At 28.7% G+C, this 24,302-nt stretch overlaps 1 protein-coding gene across 1 annotated transcript in view; it reads left to right on the top strand.

The window, feature by feature from the left end:
• Positions 1–24,302, top strand: part of Dscam4 (Down syndrome cell adhesion molecule 4) — a 165,630-nt gene that overhangs the window by 25,992 nt on the left and 115,336 nt on the right. The window contains exons 2-4 of the mRNA XM_065505556.1: positions 7,863–7,999; positions 9,445–9,566; positions 9,711–9,769. Coding sequence (XP_065361628.1) covers positions 7,863–7,999; positions 9,445–9,566; positions 9,711–9,769 — 318 coding nt within the window. The remainder of the gene's footprint in view (positions 1–7,862; positions 8,000–9,444; positions 9,567–9,710; positions 9,770–24,302) is intronic.

Below are 24,302 nucleotides of genomic sequence, written 5' to 3'. Positions count from 1 at the left end.
TTTATTATTTGACAAAATTGTCAATCAGGGTCAATATAGTAGATTTTTTTATGTTTTTGTTTCCTTTAGGAACTCTAAAGCTAAAAAAAAAATAACAAAAACTTTATCTTTATGTTGCTGTTGGTTTTTTTGTGTAACATTTATTGTAACATCTCTTTATCACTTTGTCATTATTGTTGTCGTTATTATTATGACGATTATTGTAAACCCCAGATGTATAGTTTTAGGAGTGTGTATGTAAGTTTTAAACTTGTATTTATTGTTGCCTATTTTTAGGCAAGTTTTCAGTTTTTTTAGGGCTTCATACAGTGTAAAGAAATGTTTTATTTTGCTGTAATTTGTTTTTATTTTAACAAAAGATTTTCTTAGAATTTTTATTAAAATTAATGAAAAGATTAAGTTTCTGTGCAAATAAAAGACGGATGAGAGCGTATGATTAATAAAGAATTTTTTGAATATTGCTTATACGTCTTCATTGAAAATTGTTTATACTAAGAATTTGTTCTTTGTTCTAAAAGTTATTTTTAGTTGCAGATTATTTCTTAAGAAGCTAATATTAAAATAGTGTGTGGATTTCTCACAGTAGATTGCAAAATATGAGATTTACTAACCAAAAATTTAATGAAGACTTGTCTTAAAACTTACTAGTGCAACTAATTTGAAAAGAGTTTGATGTGTTGCATATCAATCAATTTCTAATTCTTTTTTATAATTACTTTAGTAGATTTTAAATAGTTTCCTTTTTAAACCTGATATTGTTTAATTTGTCTTAATTTATATTACTCATACGCCGAGATTAATATTTTTCTTAAAACCTTAAACATTTCCTTGCCACTGTATGTATTTTTCTTTATCTCATTTAAATTTATGCAAAGAGGAAATTTCTATTTTTTTGTGTTGTTGCTTTCCTTTTTTTTATTATATTTATTATTTGTCTTTTCTTGTGTATTTTCTGTGTTATTTGCATAAACAGCAAAACATTTCTTGTTTTATTAACACATCCATATACAGTCAAATGTACATACATTAGGGTAGCCCCTTTTGTTTCAAACATTTGTACAATATAAATTTATTCAAAGTATTGGCCATTGTTAACTATGAACTTTCCCATTTTTCTGCAAACATATGGATTCCGAGCTAAAAGAACTGCTCATCTTTTGAGACCAAGAACGAATCAAGCCAATATCGGATACTCAGTTATAAAGTGAAGGGTATCCCAGAGATAACGATCTGCTTCGAAACAGATAGTAGTCAGACGGAGCAAGGTCTGGACTATATAGCGGGTGAGGTAAAACTTTCCAACCACTTCATTCTATATAGTTTTTAACAAGTATTGCAACATGTGACCGAGCGTTGTCATGATGTGACCGAGCGTAGTGTCTTTAGTATAAAGACTCTAGTGTCTTTAGTATAAAGACTCTAGTGTCCTTAGTATAAAGACTCTAGTGTCCTTAGTATAAAGACAAGAGTGTATTAAGTATAATGACAACAGTGTATTAAGTATAAAGACAACAGTGTATTAAGTATAAAGACAAAAGTGTCTTTACTATAAAGACAACAGTGTCTTTAGTATAAGGACAACAGTGTCTTTAGTATAAAGACAACAGTATCTTCAGTATAAAGATAACAGAGTATCTAGTATAAAGACAACAGTGTCTTTAGTATAAAGACAACAGTGTCTTTAGTATAAAGACAACAGTGTCTTTAGTATAAGGACAACAGTGTCTTTAGTATAAAGACAACAGTATCTTCAGTATAAAGATAACATAGTATCTAGTATAAAGACAACAGTGTCTTTAGTATAAAGACAAAAGTGTCTTTACTATAAAGACAACAGTGTATTTAGTATAAGGACAACAGTGTCTTTAGTATAAAGACAACAGTATCTTCAGTATAAAGATAACAGAGTATCTAGTATAAAGACAACAGTGTCTTTAGTATAAAGACAACAGTGTCTTTAGTATAAGGACAACAGTGTCTTTAGTATAAAGACAACAGTATCTTCAGTATAAAGATAACAGAGTATCTAGTATAAAGACAACAGTGTCTTTAGTATAAAGACAACAGTGTCTTTAGTATAAAGACAACAGTGTCTTTAGTATAAAGACAACAGTGTCTTTAGTATAAAGACAACAGTATCTTTAGTATAAAGACAACAGTATCTTTAGTATAAATACTCTAGTGTCTTTAGTATAAAGACTCTAGCGTCTTTAGTATAAAGACTCTAGTGTCTTTAGTATAAAGACTCTAGTGTCCTTAGTATAAAGACTCTAGTGTCCTTAGTATAAAGATTCTAGTGTCCTTAGTATAAAGACAAGAGTGTATTAAATATAAAGACAACAGTGTATTAAGTATAAAGACAACAGTGTCTTTAGTATATAGACAACAGTGTCTTTAGTATAAAGACAACAATGTCTTTAGTATAAAGACAACAGTGTCTTTAGTATAAAGACAACAGTGTCTTTAGTATAAAGACAACAGTGTCTTTAGTATAAAGACAACAGTGTCTTTAGTATAAAGATAACAGTGTCTTCAGTATAAAGATAACAGTGTCTTCAGTATAAAGATAACAGAGTATCTAGTATAAAGGCAACAGTGTCTTTAGTATAAAGACAACAGTGGCTCTAGTATAAAGACAACATGCTATGTTGTCTTCATACTAAAGTTCTGAAAGTTATATCCTCCTCAAACAAAATAACCTCTAATTTTAGAGACAAAAATCTGCACTTAATATTTCCTCTATATAAAAGACACCATCCTAATATACATATTTATGTACATGAAAATGTCAACATACAAATACTTATTTCCATTTTATCCAAATGATTTTTGTCTTATTTCAACACATTTTCTTTTTTATTCAGTTTTTGCTGCTGAAGCTTTTTTTTTCTCAAATAAACTCTAGAATACAGACTTCATTGAATGTGATAAACATATTTTCCCTACGGAGTTGACACTTTGGAATCTTTTTCTTTATTTTTTTTATTGTTGACTCGTATTAAATAAAAAGAAAATTATTATGTTTTTATATGTTGAAAATAAAAAAAAACGAAAGAAAACTTTATCTTGATTTATTTTTATGGCAAATATTACACATCTTTTTTTTTTGTTTATTCTGTATATCTAAGCGATTTTAATAAGATTAAAATTATATCAATTTTATTATCTGTGTATAGTATGAATTTGAATGTGATGAATATTTTTTTTTAATACTTGGGGAGCAATATAAATTATATGAAGTAATTTGAATGAACACATTTTGGTTTTACATGCTAATGCTAATAAAGATTTCAAAATGTATTGTGGGAAATGATTTTAAGATAAAAGAATTGTTTTATATTATTTAATTCAATTATTTGTAATAAATGAGCGATATATTAAATATATTTATCTCAGAAAATTATGGATTATGTCATAATATTTAGGAGTTTTTTCAATTAAAGTTCCTTACAATTGCAATATTTTATGAATAAAATCAGGATTCACAGAAAACTATTTAAAACATTGTGTATTTACCTAAAATGTATTCCTTGACTGCCTGTCACTCTTCAGCTGCTGCTGCTGCAACTGACAGACTGTCAGTCATTGACGAAAAATGATGTTTGTTGTTCTCAAATCAACACCATTTTAAATGGGCATTTGTTTTTCTTTCGCACTCTACATTTCTGTTTTTTTATTTTATATTTTTAGTTTCCAGCGACTTTCATAAGCGACATTCATTATTTAGTCTTTATACATTTCTAGTACATGTTCCCTTATTCAAAACATTCAGTTCATTCATATTTCAACAAGACACACCCTTTTTTGTAAAACAAAAATCTTTAGAGAAAAAAAGAAAGATTTTTAATGATCAGTGGTGGTGTGATGATGATGCTTGTCTATGATGTTTTGATGGTGATTGTTTATTTTTACCAGACACAACCTATTTTGTTTGTGTCTTTTTTTCGCGATTTTTTTTCTTGTTTCCTTTTAGTGGCCGACTATTTCATTAAAAGTTTAAAAATGTACAATGTTTTGTTTTTGACAGGAAAGATATTATAAACATTTTTGGAATGAGCTGGATATAGTTTTGTTCACTTAATGTCTGAATATCATTTTTCGCCAGTTCAAATAATATTAATAAACCTCTATTCTTTATTACTAAATTCTGTTTAACATGCAGCAATACTTTTATAATTGTGTTTTCGAAACTTTCCCCAACTCTTACGTTTCTCTTTTATTCCCCAATTAATCAAATCATTATATATACTGTAAAAAAAGTTCATTAAAATAATTATGAAAAAATTTAACTGACGCCTCTGGCTACGACCATGACACAAACTTTTGCAATACGAATGAATTTAATACTTCTAACAGATGAACGGGGAGCAAGAAAAATACCCCATCGCAACTTATTTGCATTAAGTGAATGCAAAACGTTGCAAAGAACGGAAATAAAACGGAACAAACTTTTTGTATTTATACAAATTTTTTCCTCTCATTTTGTATTTTAATTTTAACAAAATAATAGTTTTTTCTACTTGAAATAATGTACCGAAGAGCTGAATACTATACTATGCAACAAAAGCTAAAAACAAATGGAAAAAATAGAGAAACGTAAGAAACAGGATGTTAATTTCTTGCTGCATTTCAAAAATATATATATTTTTTTGTTGATGAGAATTTAACTGCTCTGCAGCGTTTATGAGAAATTGCAGATAGTTTTTTTTTTGTATTTGTTTTCCAAACTTAAATTAAGACTTAAATCGTAGTAATTTTTTTAATAGAAAATAATTGTTTTTGTTGAAATGTAACCTTGGCTTAATAAAGTGTCAGAATACTAACGCTATCTTTATAATAAAGACACTCTTCTAGTGTCTTTAGTATAAAGACTCTAGTGTCTTTAGTATAAAGACTCTAGTGTCTTTAGTATAAAGACTCTAGTGTCTTTAGTATAAAGACTCTAGTGTCTTTAGTATAAAGACTCTAGTGTCTTTAGTATAAAGACTCTAGTGTCTTTAGTATAAAGACTCTAGTGTCTTTAGTATAAAGACTCTAGTGTCTTTAGTATAAAGACTCTAGTGTCTTTAGTATAAAGACTCTAGTGTCTTTAGTATAAAGACTCTAGTGTCTTTAGTATAAAGACTCTAGTGTCTTTAGTATAAATTTGTAATTAGTATAAAGACTCTAGTGTCTTTAGTATAAAGACTCTAGTGTCTTTAGTATAAAGACTCTAGTGTCTTTAGTATAAAGACTATGGTGTCTTTAGTATAAAGACTATGGTGTCTTTAGTATAAAGACTATAGTGTCTTTAGTATAAAGACTATAGTGTCTTTAGTATAAAGATTATAGTGTCTTTAGTATAAAGACTCTTGTTTCTTTTGTATAAATACTCTAGTGTCTCTAAATGACTCTAATGTCTAGTGTCTTTAGTATAAAGACTCAAGTGTCTTGTGTATTTAATATGAAGACTCTAGTGTCTTTAGTATAATGACTCTAGTGTCATTGTATATTTCCTAAGGCTCATTAATTTAGTTTTCTTATAAATATGCTAAAATAATAACTGAATAATACTGAACGCATGTATAAAAACTCGGAAGTTATAATTGCAATGTTCATATTTAAAACAACTTGCCAAGTTTTGCTGTAACATGTCCTTTAGCAATTTTTCTAAATTCTATATTAACAATCTTAATTCATAAAGAAATTTTAATTAACAAATATTACATGGCTTTTCGACATACATATGAATTTGTATTTGTGTTAAAAATTTAATATCTAATTGCTACATTTCTAGCATTTCCAGTATTTTATTCATTTCAGCTTGTTAGCTAATGGTCAGGGTTACAATATTTTTATTATTTTTTTTTGTTCAGTTTTTAGTTTAAATATGAGTTTAGTGGTTTGTGGTTTTTTTGCATTTATATTTCAAGGAAACAAGTTTGTTTTCAAAAAAAAAACTAAGGAAAGAGCAAATATAGAGATTATGCATATAGCACCTTCTTGTTCTAAATACTTGTTTGTTTTCAAATATAAAATATATATGGAAAGAATTTTAATTAAAAATTTGTCAGGCAAATTAAAAAAAATAATAGTAAAATCATATTAAAATTTAATTAAAAACAAGTAAGAGTGTTAAATTCGGCTAAGACGAATCTTGTGTACCCACCATCAATATATTTTTTTGATATGGAGGTAATATTATATCAGTTCAGAGTACTTCGATCTAATTTGTTCAACATTTTATAATTATTTTTACATTTTACATACAGACGTACTCTCTCTAATCAACTAATAAATTATAATCCGTCAAAACTGTCTACAAGTTATGGCACATAAGTTTTAAAAAAATTTACAAAACTTTTCTATGTAAATTTAGTTTTTATTTTTAACCTGGACTTTGGACATGTAAAACGAACAGAAAAGCATTTAGCATTTGTTCTAATTTTTTTGTTTTAATTTAATTTGTAATTCATTTAAACATTTAGAAAAACTTTATAACAAAAACACAACTTGCCAAAGCTAAAAAAACCAATGAAATGAATGGACTTTGATTGATTGCGAAACAAGAGTAATGGAAAACAAAAGTTTTTCTAACCATTCATGGTTTTACGAATATATATTCGTAACCATGACTAATGTAGAGATTTTTATAATTTGCAGCAGTTTTTATTTTCAATTTATTGTGCACAAGAGAGAAAAAGGTCAGAAGAATAAGTTGGTTTAAATAAAGTTTGTGTGTTTTTTATATAGATTTTAAGTTTAAGTGTAATAACCCAGAAAAAATTATTGAACTATTAGTATTAGAGGACTTTAATGATGATACAGATGCAAAGTATACAAATGACACTGGTGCTTTTATATTAAAGACACTGGTGCCTTTATACTAAATATACTGGTGTCTTTGTACTATAGTACAAAGTGTATTTATATTGAAAACTGTGGTGTCTTTATAGTAAATGCTGTGGTGTCTTTATGCTAAAGAATGCGGTGTCTTTATACTAAAGAATGCGGTGTCATTATACTAAAGACACTGGTCAGGGTTACAAGAAATTTAAATTTAGACCATGATAATAATTTATATTGAATATTTGATTTCCTTTAATTGCTAACATGGTTTCTCATAATTTTAAATTGCTTGGTTATAAACAAGAATTTCAATTTATCAAAGCCCCACCCCTGTTTAGGCAGCTTCATTAAAACATAGTAGTTGTAGTAGAAAATGCATTAAACAAGAACAACCATTTCATAAACTTTTTTCATTAAGGCTACAATGAAATTAAACAAACCGCCTTTATGTTTGTATCTATTTAAGTTTTTTTTTCTTTGGTCGTTTTTTGGTTTCTATACCAACTTGTTATTTTGCGGTTGGCGCTAAATAAAAAACGAAGAGAAGAACTGTTTAAATATAAAAAACTCATATACCCTGCTTAATAGGGTGTTACTTAGAATGTTAAATAATACAATTTTTAAATAAAAATTATTTTTTGGAAATTTAATTATATAAAATTTTAATAATGTTTTTCTAAGAATTTATTTCATATAAAAATTTCCTTGAAATTTAACTTTTATGAAAAACATATGATTTGGTAACACCCTTATTTTTAAGGAAATTTGGTTTGGCCTAAATTTGTGTCTGTGTATAATATAAAATAATTTAAATGCATAAGGTGAAAACCTAAAACCACATTTATTATTAAAATACTTGTATTTCCTACAATGACAAAAGCACACAAACGCTGTCTGTCTGCAAAGACCGCCAGCCACACAAATGATGCCAGAAGAAATTCAGCAGAAAACTATAATGATTTAATTTTAATTAATTCATGTTAAAAACGAAGGTGTATTTTAATATCAAATTAAATTTTAAATTTTCTCTGCAGCTCACTTACTCATTGGCGTTACTGGTTTGGATCTACAAGGACCAGTGTTTCTTCACGAACCCGCACATCGTGTTGAATTCTCAAATAACTCTGGAGGACTTATTGAATGTTCGGGACACGGTAGTCCACCACCAGAGGTGAGTTTTAAATAAACTTTTATAGAAAAGATTGAAAGTGGTGTGTAGAAAATTGTCTAGAAAAGACAGTTTTCATTAGAAAATTGTGTAGATTAGGAAATGTAGATAGGAAATGGTCTAGAAAAGACAATTTTCTATATAGGAAATTGTGTATAGAAAAGACAGTTTTCTATATAGAAAATTGTCTATAGAAAAGACAGTTTTCTATATAGAAAATTGTCTATAGAAAAGACAGTTTTCTATATAGAAAATTGTCTATAGAAAAGACAGTTTTCTATATAGAAAATTGTCTATAGAAAAGACAGTTTTCTATATAGAAAATTGTCTATAGAAAAGACAGTTTTCTATATAGAAAATTGTCTATAGAAAAGACAGTTTTCTATATAGAAAATTGTCTATAGAAAAGACAGTTTTCTATATAGAAAATTGTCTATAGAAAAGACAGTTTTCTATATAGAAAATTGTCTATAGAAAAGACAGTTTTCTATATAGAAAATTGTCTATAGAAAAGACAGTTTTCTATATAGAAAATTGTCTATAGAAAAGACAGTTTTCTATATAGAAAATTGTCTATAGAAAAGACAGTTTTCTATATAGAAAATTGTCTATAGAAAAGACAGTTTTCTATATAGAAAATTGTCTATAGAAAAGACAGTTTTCTATATAGAAAATTGTCTATAGAAAAGACAGTTTTCTATATAGAAAATTGTCTATAGAAAAGACAGTTTTCTATATAGAAAATTGTCTATAGAAAAGACAGTTTTCTATATAGAAAATTGTCTATAGAAAAGACAGTTTTCTATATAGAAAAGACAGTTTTCTATATAGAAAAGACAGTTTTCTATATAGAAAAGACAGTTTTCTATATAGAAAAGACAGTTTTCTATATAGAAAAGACAGTTTTCTATATAGAAAAGACAGTTTTCTATATAAAAAAGAAAGTTTTCTATATAAAAAAGAAAGTTTTCTTTAGAAAATTGTGTAGGAAAGACATCCATTTTGTATCCACTTTTATTTCGTCTAAATACTTTATTAAGCATTTTTGAGAACATTTCCTTAAAATTAATTTCAAATGATAAATGAGTATGTTCTTTCATTAAGAAAACCCAAGACAGAAAATGCTATTATAAGAAATATTAGTTTTAATTATCTAACGAAAATTAATGAGCTATTTGAAATTAAAAACAGAAACTTAATAATAAATTTTTCGCTGTAATAATATTTAAAATTTACATAATTTATATAGGACTATTTCATAAAGGTTTTCTTAGAAAATTTTCAAATACGTTTAATTAAATAAAATTAATGAGTTTATTTTCCTGAACCTTTTTTCCTTACTATTTTATAAAGTCTTCTACAGTGTTCTGGTCTTATTTAAGTCACTCGATTACATTTAAAAAACATTTTTCAAATCATATTTTGTTGTTTCCTTTTGCTCCCTTAAGGTCGAATGGACGCCCATACCACCACAACAGGACATGGTGCTACAAACATCCAATGGCAGCTTAATGTTTTATCCGTTTACAGCTGAAAAATTTCGTCATGAAGTACATTCCAGTGTTTACAGGTAAGTGGAGTTTTAATTTTTTTTTTTTTTTTTGATTATTTTTCTAGTTCTTTATTATTTGGTTTTGTTAAACAAAAAAAAAGAAACAAAAAACTTGAATCTAAAATATTTGTCCTTATTTTGCTTATTTTCTTTATATTTCAGATGTAAATTGAGAAATTTAGTGGGAACGGTATTAAGTCGGGAGGTTCATGTTAAAGGCGGTAAGTGAGAAACATCAATTTTTAAAATTATTGTTTTAAAATATTTTATTTTCTTCTGTTTAACACATTTAATACTTTTAATAACAAACAATTTATGTTTAATTTGTGAGTAAAACTTCTCATAAATTTTAGTTTTTTTACACAAATCGCCTGCTATTAAACAATTTGCCTTAAAATGTGTGTTGATTGATCATTTTTGTAACTGGCAAAACAAATTGCGAGTGATAAAAAGCACAAAACACAAAAAAAAACCAGCAAAAAATAATAAACTTAAGAAATCTCAACCACAAAATCTTAAAAACACAAAAAATCACTGAGACGTTAAATCATGTTGGTCATGAGTTTTTTTGTTTTGTTTTTTGGTTTGTTAATGTTGAAAGAAAAAATAAACACTCACACAGATACTTACGCACACACTCACTCACACATAAAATAAATATAAATTACCAGAAGTAGAAGATGACAAGACAACAACACAACAATTCAGGACACATTGAAGCCTTAAAAATACTTACATACATCCACATATATATTAAAATGATGTGTATTAGGATGGTCCTTATTTTTCACTTTTTCGGTGGTTCCAAATCTAAAATTATTTTTGGCCATCTGAAATCGAAATCTTGAAAATTTGAGCAAAATCTAATATTCTATTCTATTTGAAGGAGGTTTGTGTGAAAGTAGCATAATTTTCCCAAAAAATATAAATAAAATTAAAAGACCTTGGGAGCATTGAAATTCGAAGAAGTGCAAAATAAGGACCACCTTAATGTGTGTGTCTGTAGGTTGAAGAAAAACAAGACAATAATGATGGTTATCAAGAAGAGAAAAACAACAAATAAAGACACATCAACACATAAACTCATTGTTAACAAGTGGTAGCGCTATATTCGACTACGTCGAATCTTTTGCAGCCTAACATCACTCACTATTGATGAAAAAAGTTGATACATTTGACTATTCTATATTTCAATAGTTTTTTAATCATCTTATTGCGTGTCAAGTTTCACGTTTCTAGGATCATTCATATAGAAAATACATTTCGGAGATCACAAAAGTTTGTAGAAAGATTTAGGTTCATATAAAACTTGTTTATATTAATTACACAATACTAATTGAAAAAAACTGTCAAGCGGGGCACCAACGCACAGTGGTATGAGAAAAAAAAGATGGACATAAATCTGTAACTTCTAAACCCTTAACCCAATTTGAATGAAATTTCACATGCGCAAAGAGGAAGTGTTGTCGAGTTCAAGTTTTGAATTTGGACCTCATGACCCCACCAGGAGCGGGACCAGGGGTTCCCAAAGGAGGGCACCTCGGGTATGTTAAATTTTTAAAATGATCCAACGCACAGTGGTATGAGAAAAAAAAGATGGAAATAAATCTGTAACTTCTAAACCCTTAGCCCAATTTGAATGATATTTCACACGCGCAAAGAGGAAGTGTTGTCGAGTTTAAGTTTTGAATTTGGACCTCATGACCCCACCAGGAGCGGGACCAGGGGTTCCCAAAGAAGGACACCTTGGGTATGTTAAATTTTTAAAATGATCCTATTTCTTCGTTTGTGTTTTAAAAAAAATACACATACAGAATCTCATCGTCGAGCACTACATAAAACCTATCAATTACCTCTTATAGCTTAGGAGATAATCGCATTTGAAAATTTAATTTTCAACATTTTTACCCACCCTACACCAGTTTTTTGATGACCGCGGTTCCAAATATTTCCCGATTTTCTCCACTTTTGTTATAGGATTAACAACAGATGTGTGTAGCAAATAATGAAAGAAAGAATTGGTTAAAAATCATTACTGAGTCCAAAGTTACATGCATTTGAATTTAAAAAAATAAAAAAAGGCGAGAAAAAGGCGAAAAAGTACTTTTATTCTTTTTAAGTTATCTGAAAAAATTCTAAGAGGATGTATAATAAATTTGTACTTTTTGAAAAGCTAACTTTACATCAAATATTTTAAATGAAAAAAAATTATAATTCTTGACACCGAGGGGACCAGGTCCATTCAAAAAATGCCTATTTTTTATGTAAAATTCAACTATAGAGCAAAAATTCTCAAATCGAAAATAGTCGATATCAAATTATAATAATCTATTTTAGATGGCCCAATATGTTCTTAATTATTTTGTAAAGGGTTCCGATAACCCCGCCCCTAGTGTGGTTTTTATAGCCAAAAAACGAAAAAATCTAATTTTTGGAATTTTTCAATACTTTTTTGGGAATTGCGGGATTCCTGATTACAAATTTCAAAATTTGTTTTCATTTTTCCATTGCAATAAAAAAGTCTATATATATTAGTGTAAAATTTCATTACAAAATATTCATAAATAAAAATTTTATTTCAAGTTGAAAAATTTGTTTCTATGCCAAAACTCATTAGCTTTTTGTCATATTTTTCAAAAAAAAGTATTCCATGAATTTGTTAATTGTCAGAAGTTATATACATTATTGGAAAGCAGACAAAATCCTCTATCCATTGATATATAACATGTCTACATTATGTTTTTTATGTGACAAATTAATTAGGGAAAACCTAACAACTCGCTGAGAATTCGACGCATATTCTGGGCGTTTATTTGAGTTTGGTCTCGACTCGGCTTGTTGGCCTGGCTACACGAAAGATCGCTTACGCTTCGAGTTATCGTAATGGATCCATTTTTAATCGCAAGTAAGGATTCGATGCAAAAATTGTTTTCTTATAAAGCGTTCAAACATCATTTCGGACATGCAAAATCGCCTATCGGCTTCAATTCGTATGGTGCCCAATTTATCAGATTTTGTCAAAAAAAAGTCAACAAAGTTTTTGATTTTGTCAAAAAAAAGTCACAAATATATTGTTTTGAGTTACAAAATATTTATTATAGTAGATATCGAACTCACATCCAAATAGGCGACCAAATAGGTCTTCAAGGCTAATATCTAAGCTTTATTTTAAGAAAAAAATGAAACCATTTTAAAAAAAAGTCAAAAAAGTTTTCGATTTTGGAAAAAAAAATTTTTTTTTTTTTATTTTTGAAAGATTGAAGAAAGAGCTATTCAAAATATTTGGGTTTCGCTATCTAAACTATTTGGGTTTATATAGCTCTTTCTTCAATCTTTCAAAAAAAAAAAAAAATAATTTTTTTTTCCAAAATCTAAAACTTTTTTGACTTTTTTTTTTAAATGGTCCCTTTTTTTCTTAAAATAAAGCTTAGATATTATCCTTGAAGACCTATTTGGTCGCCTATTTGAATATGAGTTTGATATCTATCATAATAAATGTTTTGTAACTCAAAACAATCTATTTGTGACTTTTTTTTGTTCATTTTGCTAAGAACAATAGGTAATAAGTAACATGGATAAGAAAAAACACCTGCTTGGCCAAAATGTCAAATTTTGACCCCCTCTAATTCAAAGAGTTCTCGACGTTCTTGTTAAAAAATTGTGTATGAATTACTATCCAATAGAACTAACACCTTGGTGAAAATTTCATCCCGATCGGAAGACATCGATTTCAAAAGTTGGTTCACTTGACATGAAATGCCCCATATATTTAATTATTTTGTTTAAAAATTTTGTTTGTATTTTGTAAAGTAAACCCATTATTAAACTGAAAAATATTCTATTTAAATTTAAAGATTTTTTTATTATTGATTTTTGTATCTTATGTTTGTTGAATTAGTTTAGTTTTTTTAAGGAAAATCTACTCACATTAACACACAAATATTAATTCATTTTCAACAACTTAAAATATTTTAACACATCGCTTAGCACTTTTACAGTTGAACGGACAAACAAACAAAGATAACTTTTATACTTCACATAAATAGGACTCAAATAGTATTTGAAAGTCAGAAATAAATGACAACAGTTGCGTGTCTAGAAACAGCAATGAAAATAAGAATTGTATGAATGAAAATTAAAATAAAAAAATTATTTTTAATATAGCTGGGTTTCCGCATACACCGTAATCGGCGGCGATAACGAAAACTGAAAAACGTTGCAGTTCGTCACCGTCTCGTTTCTGAATTGTTATACCCTACACCACCATAGTGGGGAGGGTATTATGCGTTTGTGCAGATGTGTGTAACGCCCAAAAATATTGGTCTAACACCCACCTTAAAATATACCGATCGACTTAGAATCACTTTCTGAGTCGATTAAACGATGTCCGTCCGTCCGTCTGGTTGGTTGGCTGGCTCTCCATGTAAAACTTGTGCGCAGAGTACAGGTCACAATTTTGAAGATATTTCGATAAAATTTAGTACATATAATTTTTTCGGCCCAAGGACGAAGCCTATTGAAACTGACTGAAATCGGTCCATTATTTCACCTAGCCCCCATACAAATGTCCTCTCGAAATTGGACTTTATCGGTCATAAATGTTTAATTTATATATGTATCTACTCAAATTTCGCTCAAAATAAGTTTTATATATACCAAATTCATGTCACCAAATTTTGTTACGATCGGTCTATAATTAGTCATAGCTCCCATATAGACCCGCTTCCGAAAATCACTTTAACGTGCTTAAATCACTTAAAAATTTTGGTATATACACAAAATTCAACATAGTTAACTTTAATATAGACATAAATCACACGACCTAATTTTATGGTGATCGATCCATAATTGGTCATAGCTCCCATATAAGGCCCACTTCCGAAAATCACACACGAATATAAATTATTGATATTTTAAAAGAAAACTATTTTTACGCATTTACTTGATGTAGGGTACTATATGGTCGGGCTTGACCTTACTTCTTACTTGTTTTTTAATTTTGGATGTCGCACATTAAATAGAATTTCATTATTTTTGACAAAATCTATAATTTTTGTCTTCCAATAATTATATTTTTTTTTATTCATTTTGATTTTCTTTAAATTTGAAATAAAAAAATAATTAAAATAATTTCGTTCCTACAGCACCGAAAACAACCTACTTGAAGTTGTTTTCATTCCGGCCCAATTGACAGGTTTTCCGTTACTGATCGGTGCCGTTTCGTTCCCAATTTTCATTGCCGATTTCTGAAACGAACTTTTTTCGGTGCAAATGTATGGAATTTCGTTTTCGATGCCGATTACGGTGTATGCGGAAACGTAGCTTATGACATTGTTTTAGAAATAAATTTTGGGATTTTTATAAGCCAAGAATTGAATTTTGGAAAGAAACACTTATTTACTCAAAGTAATTTTTTTTTAATTTAAATTTCAAAATATTAAAGAATCGAGGCAAAATAAAGTTATATTTTTTCTAGCCAAATGTGTACGTGGGGGTTTTATATTTGAGTACAGACCTTGAGGCCTTCTCTAACATCTTCCTAGACCTTTTTTTTTGGATCCAGTACTTTTTTGGATTCAGTTTACCTGCTTCCTTATTTTTGTTGCTACACATGTAGCACAAGCACAAAATACAGTTAAAAAATCACATTCCAAAGACAAAACAATAAATACAGAAAAATTCAAAAAGAGAAAAGAAAGAAAGCAGTAAACTTTAATTCTTTGACATAGCGATTGTGTGAATTTTTTACGTGGTCATTATTCAAGTTTTTATTATAAAAAAATTAAAATAAATAAAAGATCGCTTAGGCCGGGTTATTTAAAGTTTAAACATAGTTTAGTCTTAATCAAAGAAAAATATTTATTTAAAAAAATGTATTTACAAATGGCCTGATAAAAGGCCTGTGAAGAGGGCCTGCTACCAGGCCTGTTGAAGACAGTAGGCCTTGGCTGGCTAGGACATCGTCTGTAAAAAATGCATGAGTATGGAATGGGGCAATAGGTCCTTGTGTCTGATAAATACTTACTACATCTTTTCGCCGCTGGGAGCCAGAGTGAGTGCTCGTACATTTTTCTGAGTAAAATTTACAATATTGTTGTGAAAATTTACGAATATTTGACTTTCTCATAATGAACTCCGTGGGCTCGAAATTCATTTTTGAGCTATAGTTTTTACAGCAAAGTTTCTTTGAATGATCCATAAAACAATAATCAAGATGCGCCTTTGTACATTTTTTGACCCACCTTAATATACATGTTAGAGAAGAGGACCTAAGCTTTTAGGAAGTGGAAATGGAAATGGAAATATCGCCACCTTGAGTGTGATACTCTTAACATTTACAATTGTAGAACGATACTAAAAGTGAAGTTGTTTTACTTTGGCAGTAGTTAAGCTTTCATTAGCCCTAAGAATTTTCGAGCTTATGTTCACCATATTTTATTTCCATTTTAATCAATTCGAAGTCTTAGCGAATTCCCAGTAAATAAGTAGCTTTATGATTAAAATACTAGCTGATGACCGTAATATAAATTTTTATGATCTATAAATCCTTGACAACAAAAAGTCCCTTAACAAATGAAGCTGAATGGAGTATTGTGTCAAGGGTGGTAATACATTCTACCCTTTAGTATTTGTAACTGCTATTTTGTTACACCCAAATGTGGGCTATAAAAAGTTTATGTGTGTAAACTTTTTCCTCTTGATTTCCTTTTTTCTTGTTTTTTTTTTTGGTTACTTTTACATATGTTCCTGTTAAAGCAAGTGTATTTGTATGATTATGGATCTGTATGTATAAATGAATAAAGTTTATATATGATGTGCAAAAAGAAAAAAAAATAGAGAAACGAATAATCCCCATTCTCTACATTTCATAGAAAGTCCAGCTAATTTTTGGCAATCAACAAAGTTGTGGTCTTGGTATTAGATTTAACTTACAGATAACAATTTATTTTATTCCAGAGAATGTCAGGAAAAGGATGTGTAAATACTCGTACACACATAATACTCTTTTATGGGTGTGTAATGATGTATGTAGTTGTATTACTTACCATGTAGTAGTAGCAGTAATAGTAGAAGTAGCAAGTGATAGTATTAGTTAGTAGTTGTAGTACTTTGGGCAATAAAATATTTAATCTACCATCATTTGTGGCCATTTAAGATGTTTTAACGTTGATATTAAATCCACTGTCCATATAATAAATTACTAAGTACAACTACTAAGATGTTAGATGTATTTTATTATTATTTTTTTTCCATTTTTGTCTAAATCTTTTCTCGTAAAGAAGTTAATTATTTGTGAAAAATTTTAAGCATGCTTCCAAATAAAAAAATAAGAAAAACTAGCAGCAATTAAGAATTTTATTGTAACTGAAATAATGCATGAATTCAGTTTTTATTTTATTATTTTGGCTATTTTGTCAAGAGATGTCATCAGCTTGTGAGATAAATTTGAAAATCTTTGTTGATGGTTGTAATTTTTTTAGATTTTTACACTTAATAAAATTGTAGGGGTGGTGCTGGCAAATGATAAGATAAATAATCGTTGCAATTAATCTAAGTGAGTAAAAACCACAAGATGAATTATGCTTTATTAAGATAAATCTAAGGATAGAAATATTTAATGAAACATTGACAATAAAATTGAAGTAAAATGTGGCTGCAGGTGAATTAAATTTTGATTATTTCAACAAAAGATATTAAAATAACAATTTTCAACATCTTAAGGTAGGGTCACACATGGCAAATATTTGTTCAAAAAAGCGTAACCACTTATTTTAAGCACAAATTTGTTTGAAGTGTTTACTCTTACAGGTGTTTTGTAAGATCAAACAGCATCAAATAAAACTAATTTTTTTTTTGTTTTGAATCATCCAAAGTAAAATAAGTTTTTGAAATAAAAAAAGAATTCAAATGTATTTTATTTAGTGGTTACGTCTTTTTCATCAAATATTTAACATGTGTGACCCTACCTATAGTCAGTGTGTAAATCTACATAAATAAAAAATAAAATATTATTCTTGGCAAAATAACTTGCTGCTACTTCAAATGTAACAGCCAGATTAGTTTATAAATTATTTAATAAGGATTAAATTGTTGTTGTATCAAAAATATTTCTTTAATTTACTTAAAAATAACCTCAAAAATCATTGTTAAAAATTCATTTGTTTAGAAAAATGTCTTTGTTTTAAATAAATTTTGTGGCAGAATTTATATTTTACTGAAATTTGAGGTTTTTTTGTGAATATTTTTGAAATTACTCCGACAAACATTCCTAAAGTACGTAATTGTAAAGAATATGGTTAAATTCCAAAATATTTTCATATCAATGGAACTGACTTATTCCAGCAAACATTTTATTTACTTAAGTTAACACTATTACTTTGGCGACACTTTGATACTAAGTATTGAAAAAACGTTGGATGACCAGTTAAACTTGAAATTTCACCAAAAAATAAGAATAGGACTATTTTTATAAATATTTTGATACAGAGTCTTCTAAAAGTTTATTTAGTTTACCTAAGAGAACCATATCAATTGTGATTAGAGATGCTAAACGGGAAATCCCGTTACCGAAAGTCCCGGGGTTTAGAAATTCCCGAAGCCCAGGATTTTTTAATTTTAAATCCCGGGGTTTTCGGGATTTTCCAAATCCCGTTTTTCATAAATAAATAGGGGATATTCTCATTTTTGTGTGACTTTTTCATTCATTTTGACATTCTACATGCTCGAATATCGCAAAGTGATGTTCAGCAAAGTTGTTAAGCTCAACTCCTGCTATAATATAGTTAATAAAGGAAAACGGTATTTTTGGTTTTCCTTGAGTGGGGCTCTAGAAAATCAATTCTTCAACTTTTTTTGTAAGTTATCTAACAAAACTCAATTTAAATCCTCTTCAAATGAAATTGATTTTATCTCAGATGAGGAGCTCGAACAAAATGAAAATATTTCGATTGCTAAAAGGCTAAAAGATATTATTAATAAACGTAAAAACCCCAAATAACAATAACCAAATTATAATGTAGATTTTCAACTTGCAAAAGAAATAGATCATTTTATTTCTGAAGGAACAAGAGGAAAATACTTGCAGATTTGTTATAAGTATTTGCAAACGGGTTTGCCAATGTGAAAGACGTTTTTCGAAAGACATACATATGTACGTTTCTTTCTTATAATTTCCGGGATTTTAGATTTCCCGGAAATTCTTTACCATTCTTTACCAAATCCCGAACCCCGGGATTTTTAAAAATCAGTCCCGATTAGCATCTCTAATTGTGATACATTTATGTGGCATCAACTACCAAAGAGTTGGTAAAATCATAAGACCAATTTTTTAACAAATTTTAATTGAAAGGTTGTTTTTCATAAAGGCGGAGAACTTTAAATTGAAATAAAGCAGAGAAAAACGTTTTTAATATCTAACCAATTGGCTTTATTATTATTGATTAGATAATTTGATACGGCTATGTAATTTTTAAATCGCCTCTAATTGCTCTATCGTTTTTGGTTAATCTGTATAGATGTGGGACTTTACATATCCGTTATCCGTTTGGCAAATGTTTGTCTTAGTTGTGTTACATGTGGCACCATCCTGCTGAAAACACACGTCTGCAAAATGTCTTACATACATTCCAATTGAGGCACGTAAAAGTTAGTAAGCTTGTCTCTATTCCGCTCATCATTGATTGTAACGTTCCGAACATCGTTATTTGTGAAGACATATGGACCAATGATTCCATCGACCTATAAAACGCACCAAAAAGTGACTTTTTCTGGATATAAGATATTTACACTGATACATCACTGAACCAAATTTTAAAACGATACTGTAGGTCAATAGCGATGGTTGCTTCGGCACCTTCACGATGATCGTGAGGATTCAATTCCTGTAAGCACTCAAACCAAGATACTTATGCAAAATTTCCATAAAGTGGATGGACACAAGTTAAATTGAATCGTTTATTTCAAAAAACAATCAAGCGTAAAGAAATCAAAAATTGCGATATTGGGTATTATACAAACGTTGCTCTGGCGTTGCTCACGATGAATTGGCAATCCAAACTAACTTCAAACCAACTGAGAATTGTAAAATCATCTGCCATAGAAAATATTGCTGTCAATTTAATGTTCTTCTCCTATAAAAAAATTATCATTTATAGAAACAAGTAAGGGAGTTAAATAGAAACAAGTAATGGAGCTAATTTGGCTGTGCCGAATCTTATATACCCTTTACCAAATTATACTTTAAAATACAAATTTTAAATATTTTTTAAATAAACAAAATTTAAAAAAAAAATTGTATTATTTTAGTTTTTTTTAAAAATTTTTTTAATTTTAAATTTTTTTTTTTTTAAATTTATTATTGAAAAAAAATTATGACAAAAAATTTTTTTCGTAAAAAAAAATTCGGTTTAAAAATATTTTTTGCCGATTTTGACTAATTGTAGGTCGAAATTACTATAGCCTTATATACATCGTTGCAATGGACTTTGAAACATCTATCATTACATATCCATATTGTCTATATAAATGACTTAATAATACAGATATAGATCCTGGTATATCAGCTATTATTGGGCCGATTTTCTCGATTATAAATAGCAAACGAGACGGAAGAATTTCCGATACATTAATGTATCAACCATGTTTGTACGTTATTTGGGGGCTACGGAAAGTTGCCTTCAACATACAGACGGACATGGCTATATCGACATCGCTGTCTATAACGATCCAGAATATATATACTTTGTGTGGTAGCAAATTAAAAATATAGAAATTACAATCGGAATGACAAACATATATATACCCTTGCCACTCATGGTGAAGGGTACAAGTGAGAATTTTATATTCGGCAATAAAATATTTTTCTAAGTTGGTAGAAAGATTTAGCTTCATATAAAACATGTTTATGTCCAATATCATCACGATATTAATTATTATAAGATAATTAAGAATGTTCAAATCATTTTTTTAAGGGGGACCTTGTATGAAGACTTGGGATAAATGCTGCCCAATTTTCGCCATACATTGCGGAATAATTTCAGAGTACTTACTAATTTGTGCAAAATTCTATCCGAATTGCCCTCATAATCAACATAATTATGACTGCTCAAACAATATTCCGGTGGTATATTTGTGTGGGGATAAAGATCATGTGTATCAAGTTTTAACTAATTTGGAACATGTAAGGTCGAAAGAAAATATATAAGTAGGCGTATACTTAATATATGTATTCTTAGCATCAAGTATAATATTTTTCATACGTAACGTAGTACGGTTTATATTAAAATTAGTTGCGTATACTTAATATTTTATGATAATCAAGTAAAATATATAGTATACGTAACGTAGTACGGTTTACATAAAAATTAATAATATGAAGGATGAAATGAGGGATTCCAGTGGTAAATATAATATTTAATGAACCCAATTGCGAGAATTGTTTGAAAAATAATTGGAATTTCACAAATGTATGGTTGGAAATTGAGTTTCAGTATTACTTTTAATTAAATTCACACATAGGCGTTTCATTTTCACAAAGAACATTTTTAAATTTACTACCGTAACTTACATTACTAATTAAATGCAAAGGGTATTTCATTCAGCTTTTCCTATAAATTTTTAAAAAAAGGTGTGTAAAGACCACTGCGGCTTCGCTACGTGGCGCATATTTTTCCATGACTCGGAAACATAAATCTGACTGAATTTTTACATTGACATGGGTTATGTTGGCTTTTATGGCCGCTTTAGTTTGTAGGTTATTCGCATAGACCTGCGACTTAAGAAACTCCTCCACGTGAGATGACCATAAGCTGTGAGACACGTAGCGCCATCCTTTTGTAACCGACCTATAGCGCTCACTGTTGATGATGACAAAGCCTGGACAAGGTCGTTCTCAAAGAAATATGGACCGAAAATCCATGCCAAACAGTGACTTATGTGGTATGCATTGGGCACTTATGGATCTCTTGTGAATTGTTATCGTTACAAATTCGACAATCTTGTATGTTGGCCATTCCATTCATCCTGAAATGGACATCATCTCTGAAAATAATTTTTTAAAGAAAATTAGTGTCAGAACCGAATACCCATTTTGATAAAACTATTTTATCATTTCAACGCTATATCCGTCCATGGAGATTTGACAAAACAAATTGATTAGAGGAGTGCCAATTTGACAGATGTGATTTCAACAACAAATCCGCTATGAACTGTCTGGCAGTTTATTAAAAAATATTTCTAATTGAATGGTTTAAAAAATTCATCAGTGGCTATAACTTCCTAATATTACCGAATTTTGGTTACACCCCTAATGTGTATTTCAAATTACAAAAAAACCTCTCTAGTATAATATTTTTAATGTCCAACTTGTATTTAACTTTTAAAAAATTTATAACTTTGTATTTATATCATTAGAATTTTGTCCATACAATTTCTAAAAACCTACTAACAAAAAAAATACAAAAATGCACAACTTTATTACACGTCGCAGGACATTAAAAGTTGTCACAAAAGTTTTGTTGTGCCCGATCATCATCATGTGGCACCACCCGTAAAGTGCATTATAAGGTTTAAAAACAGATAAATGTAATACAAAAAAAATAAACCATAGAAACAAACAAGTAACCAGGTTGATATGGTAACTAGACTAGCAACTAAACTTGGACTAAAAACAAAATAAAGTTAAAAAAGGGACTATAAAAGGGGACTACAGAATTAACAAAGTTAAAAAGTTTTTTTTTTAAATTCCCGGGTAAAAAGCTAAATTTGTTTTACTTAATTAAAGAAATTAACTTTAATTATATTGTATTGTATTATGGTAATTGTATTTTAATGTTTCATTTTGTTCACATCAAGTTAAAGTAGATAATTTAAATTTAAAAGCTGGCAACTCTTAACCATTATTTCATATTATTTAGTTACCTGGCCACAATAAAATACTAAAACTCTCTAACGAAAAAAAAAAAAAAGTGAAAAAATATCAACTATATAAAATTTGCATTTACTAGTCGCTCATCTCGTATAAAAAAAAACAACTTTTCAAATTAAAGTTTTTTACTTTTTTCATTTTGTGTTTTTTAAAACTTTTTTATTGATGCCCTACAACAAAACAATTGAATGTAGAATTTAACATAGTCTTTGCAACAATATGCCACTATCAAATGAAATTTTTAATTTTTCTAGAAAAAAACTATTCACATAAAAACCGCACTAAACGATTTTTCTCTCATACACGCAAAGAAAATATGATCAGCGCAATCATTATAACATTTTTACAACTTTTTTTAACAATAATTTCGACACTGTAACTATTTATATGATTGTGGCAAACATAATATGTTAATGTTACGATTAATATGACTGCAGCAATTATATATACATAATTGTAATAATTACACGGTGCTACGATTGAAAAAAACTTGGAAAACGACCTAGCTTGGGTTATATGGCTTGCTGAGTACAGAAAAAATTTCAAAAACACCCTCAAATTCAGAAGTTATTCTGAAAAAACCGTTTTCAGTGATGTTCGTCAACTTATCGATCTGTAACTCAGTCAGTTTTTGTCCGACTTTAAATTAGTTAACGGGTTTGGAAAGAAAACTAATTACGCTTTAAAATTACGTGCAGTTTTTTTTATACATTTGTAAGTTATAAGTATTGTTTTTCTTAAGAATATCTAAAAGAAAAACAAAATTTATCAACTTTTTTGATTTTAGTCGCTTTTCATTGCTTATTTTGATATGAAAGTTTATAAAATAGTTCTAATAGTTCTTAATAAAACATGGTTTTAATTATTCAAATCAGATTAAAATTGTAAAAGTTATTCAACTTTTAATTAACACCATTTTTAGTATTTTCTCCCCCAGCGCATATAAATAATAAAAATAAACAAAAAACTGTAGAAAAAAAAATATTTGTAAAATTTTGAATTCACAAGGTAAATTTTTTCGAACTTTTTTCAAAAAAGTTTAACAACTTTTGCAAATATAAACCGATTTTAACAACTAATATCTCATTTTTTCCCATATAATGTTGTCTTTACAACAAAAAAGAATAGATTTTTATAGAAAAAAATTAAAATAACTATTGTTGAATTTGAAAAATTATTAAAAAAATAAAAAATAAAGCGAAACTTTTTATTTTATGCATACATTTTATGAAAGCTTAATTCTTTTTCTATCCATAATTGTTTAACATTTTGAAATCGGTCTTAAAATGTGTTAGTTAGAGGTACTAAAGTACTACGACCTACCCTAAAACTGTTTTTTCAAAATATCTCAAAATTTTGAGGGTGTCCTCACCTAGGCCTACAACCCCCATTAGGTCGCTTTTCAAGTTCTGACAAAAATTGTCATTTTGTAGCAGAGTGTTATTAGCTATATATTTTTAGCTTTTGAAACATTTTTACAATATATATTTATTAAAAGTATTGGCCACTGTTAGCTATGACCTTTGCCCATCTTTCCTAGCCAAAAAAAAACTGGTCATCTTTTGAGACCAAGAACGAATCAAGCCAATATCGGATACTCTGTTCCATAGTGAAGCGAATCCGAGAGAGAGCGTTATGCATCTATCAAAACAAATAGTAGTCAGGCTGGTACTGTCAGGACTATAAAGCGGGTGAGACAAAATGTCCCAACACTTGATTCTAAATACCTTGTAATTGGTATTGCGTTTTTCGGTCAATATTCGAATCAGTCAGATTTCAGCTTGCTCCCACCAAGTACAGAGCATTACCAGTGTGCCATGGATGTTTGG

This window comes from Calliphora vicina, chromosome 3 (assembly GCF_958450345.1).
Source record: "Calliphora vicina chromosome 3, idCalVici1.1, whole genome shotgun sequence".
NCBI lineage: Eukaryota > Metazoa > Arthropoda > Insecta > Diptera > Calliphoridae > Calliphora > Calliphora vicina.
The sequence above is the reverse complement of the archived record's forward strand: the minus strand, read 5'-3'. Positions and strand labels throughout refer to the sequence as shown.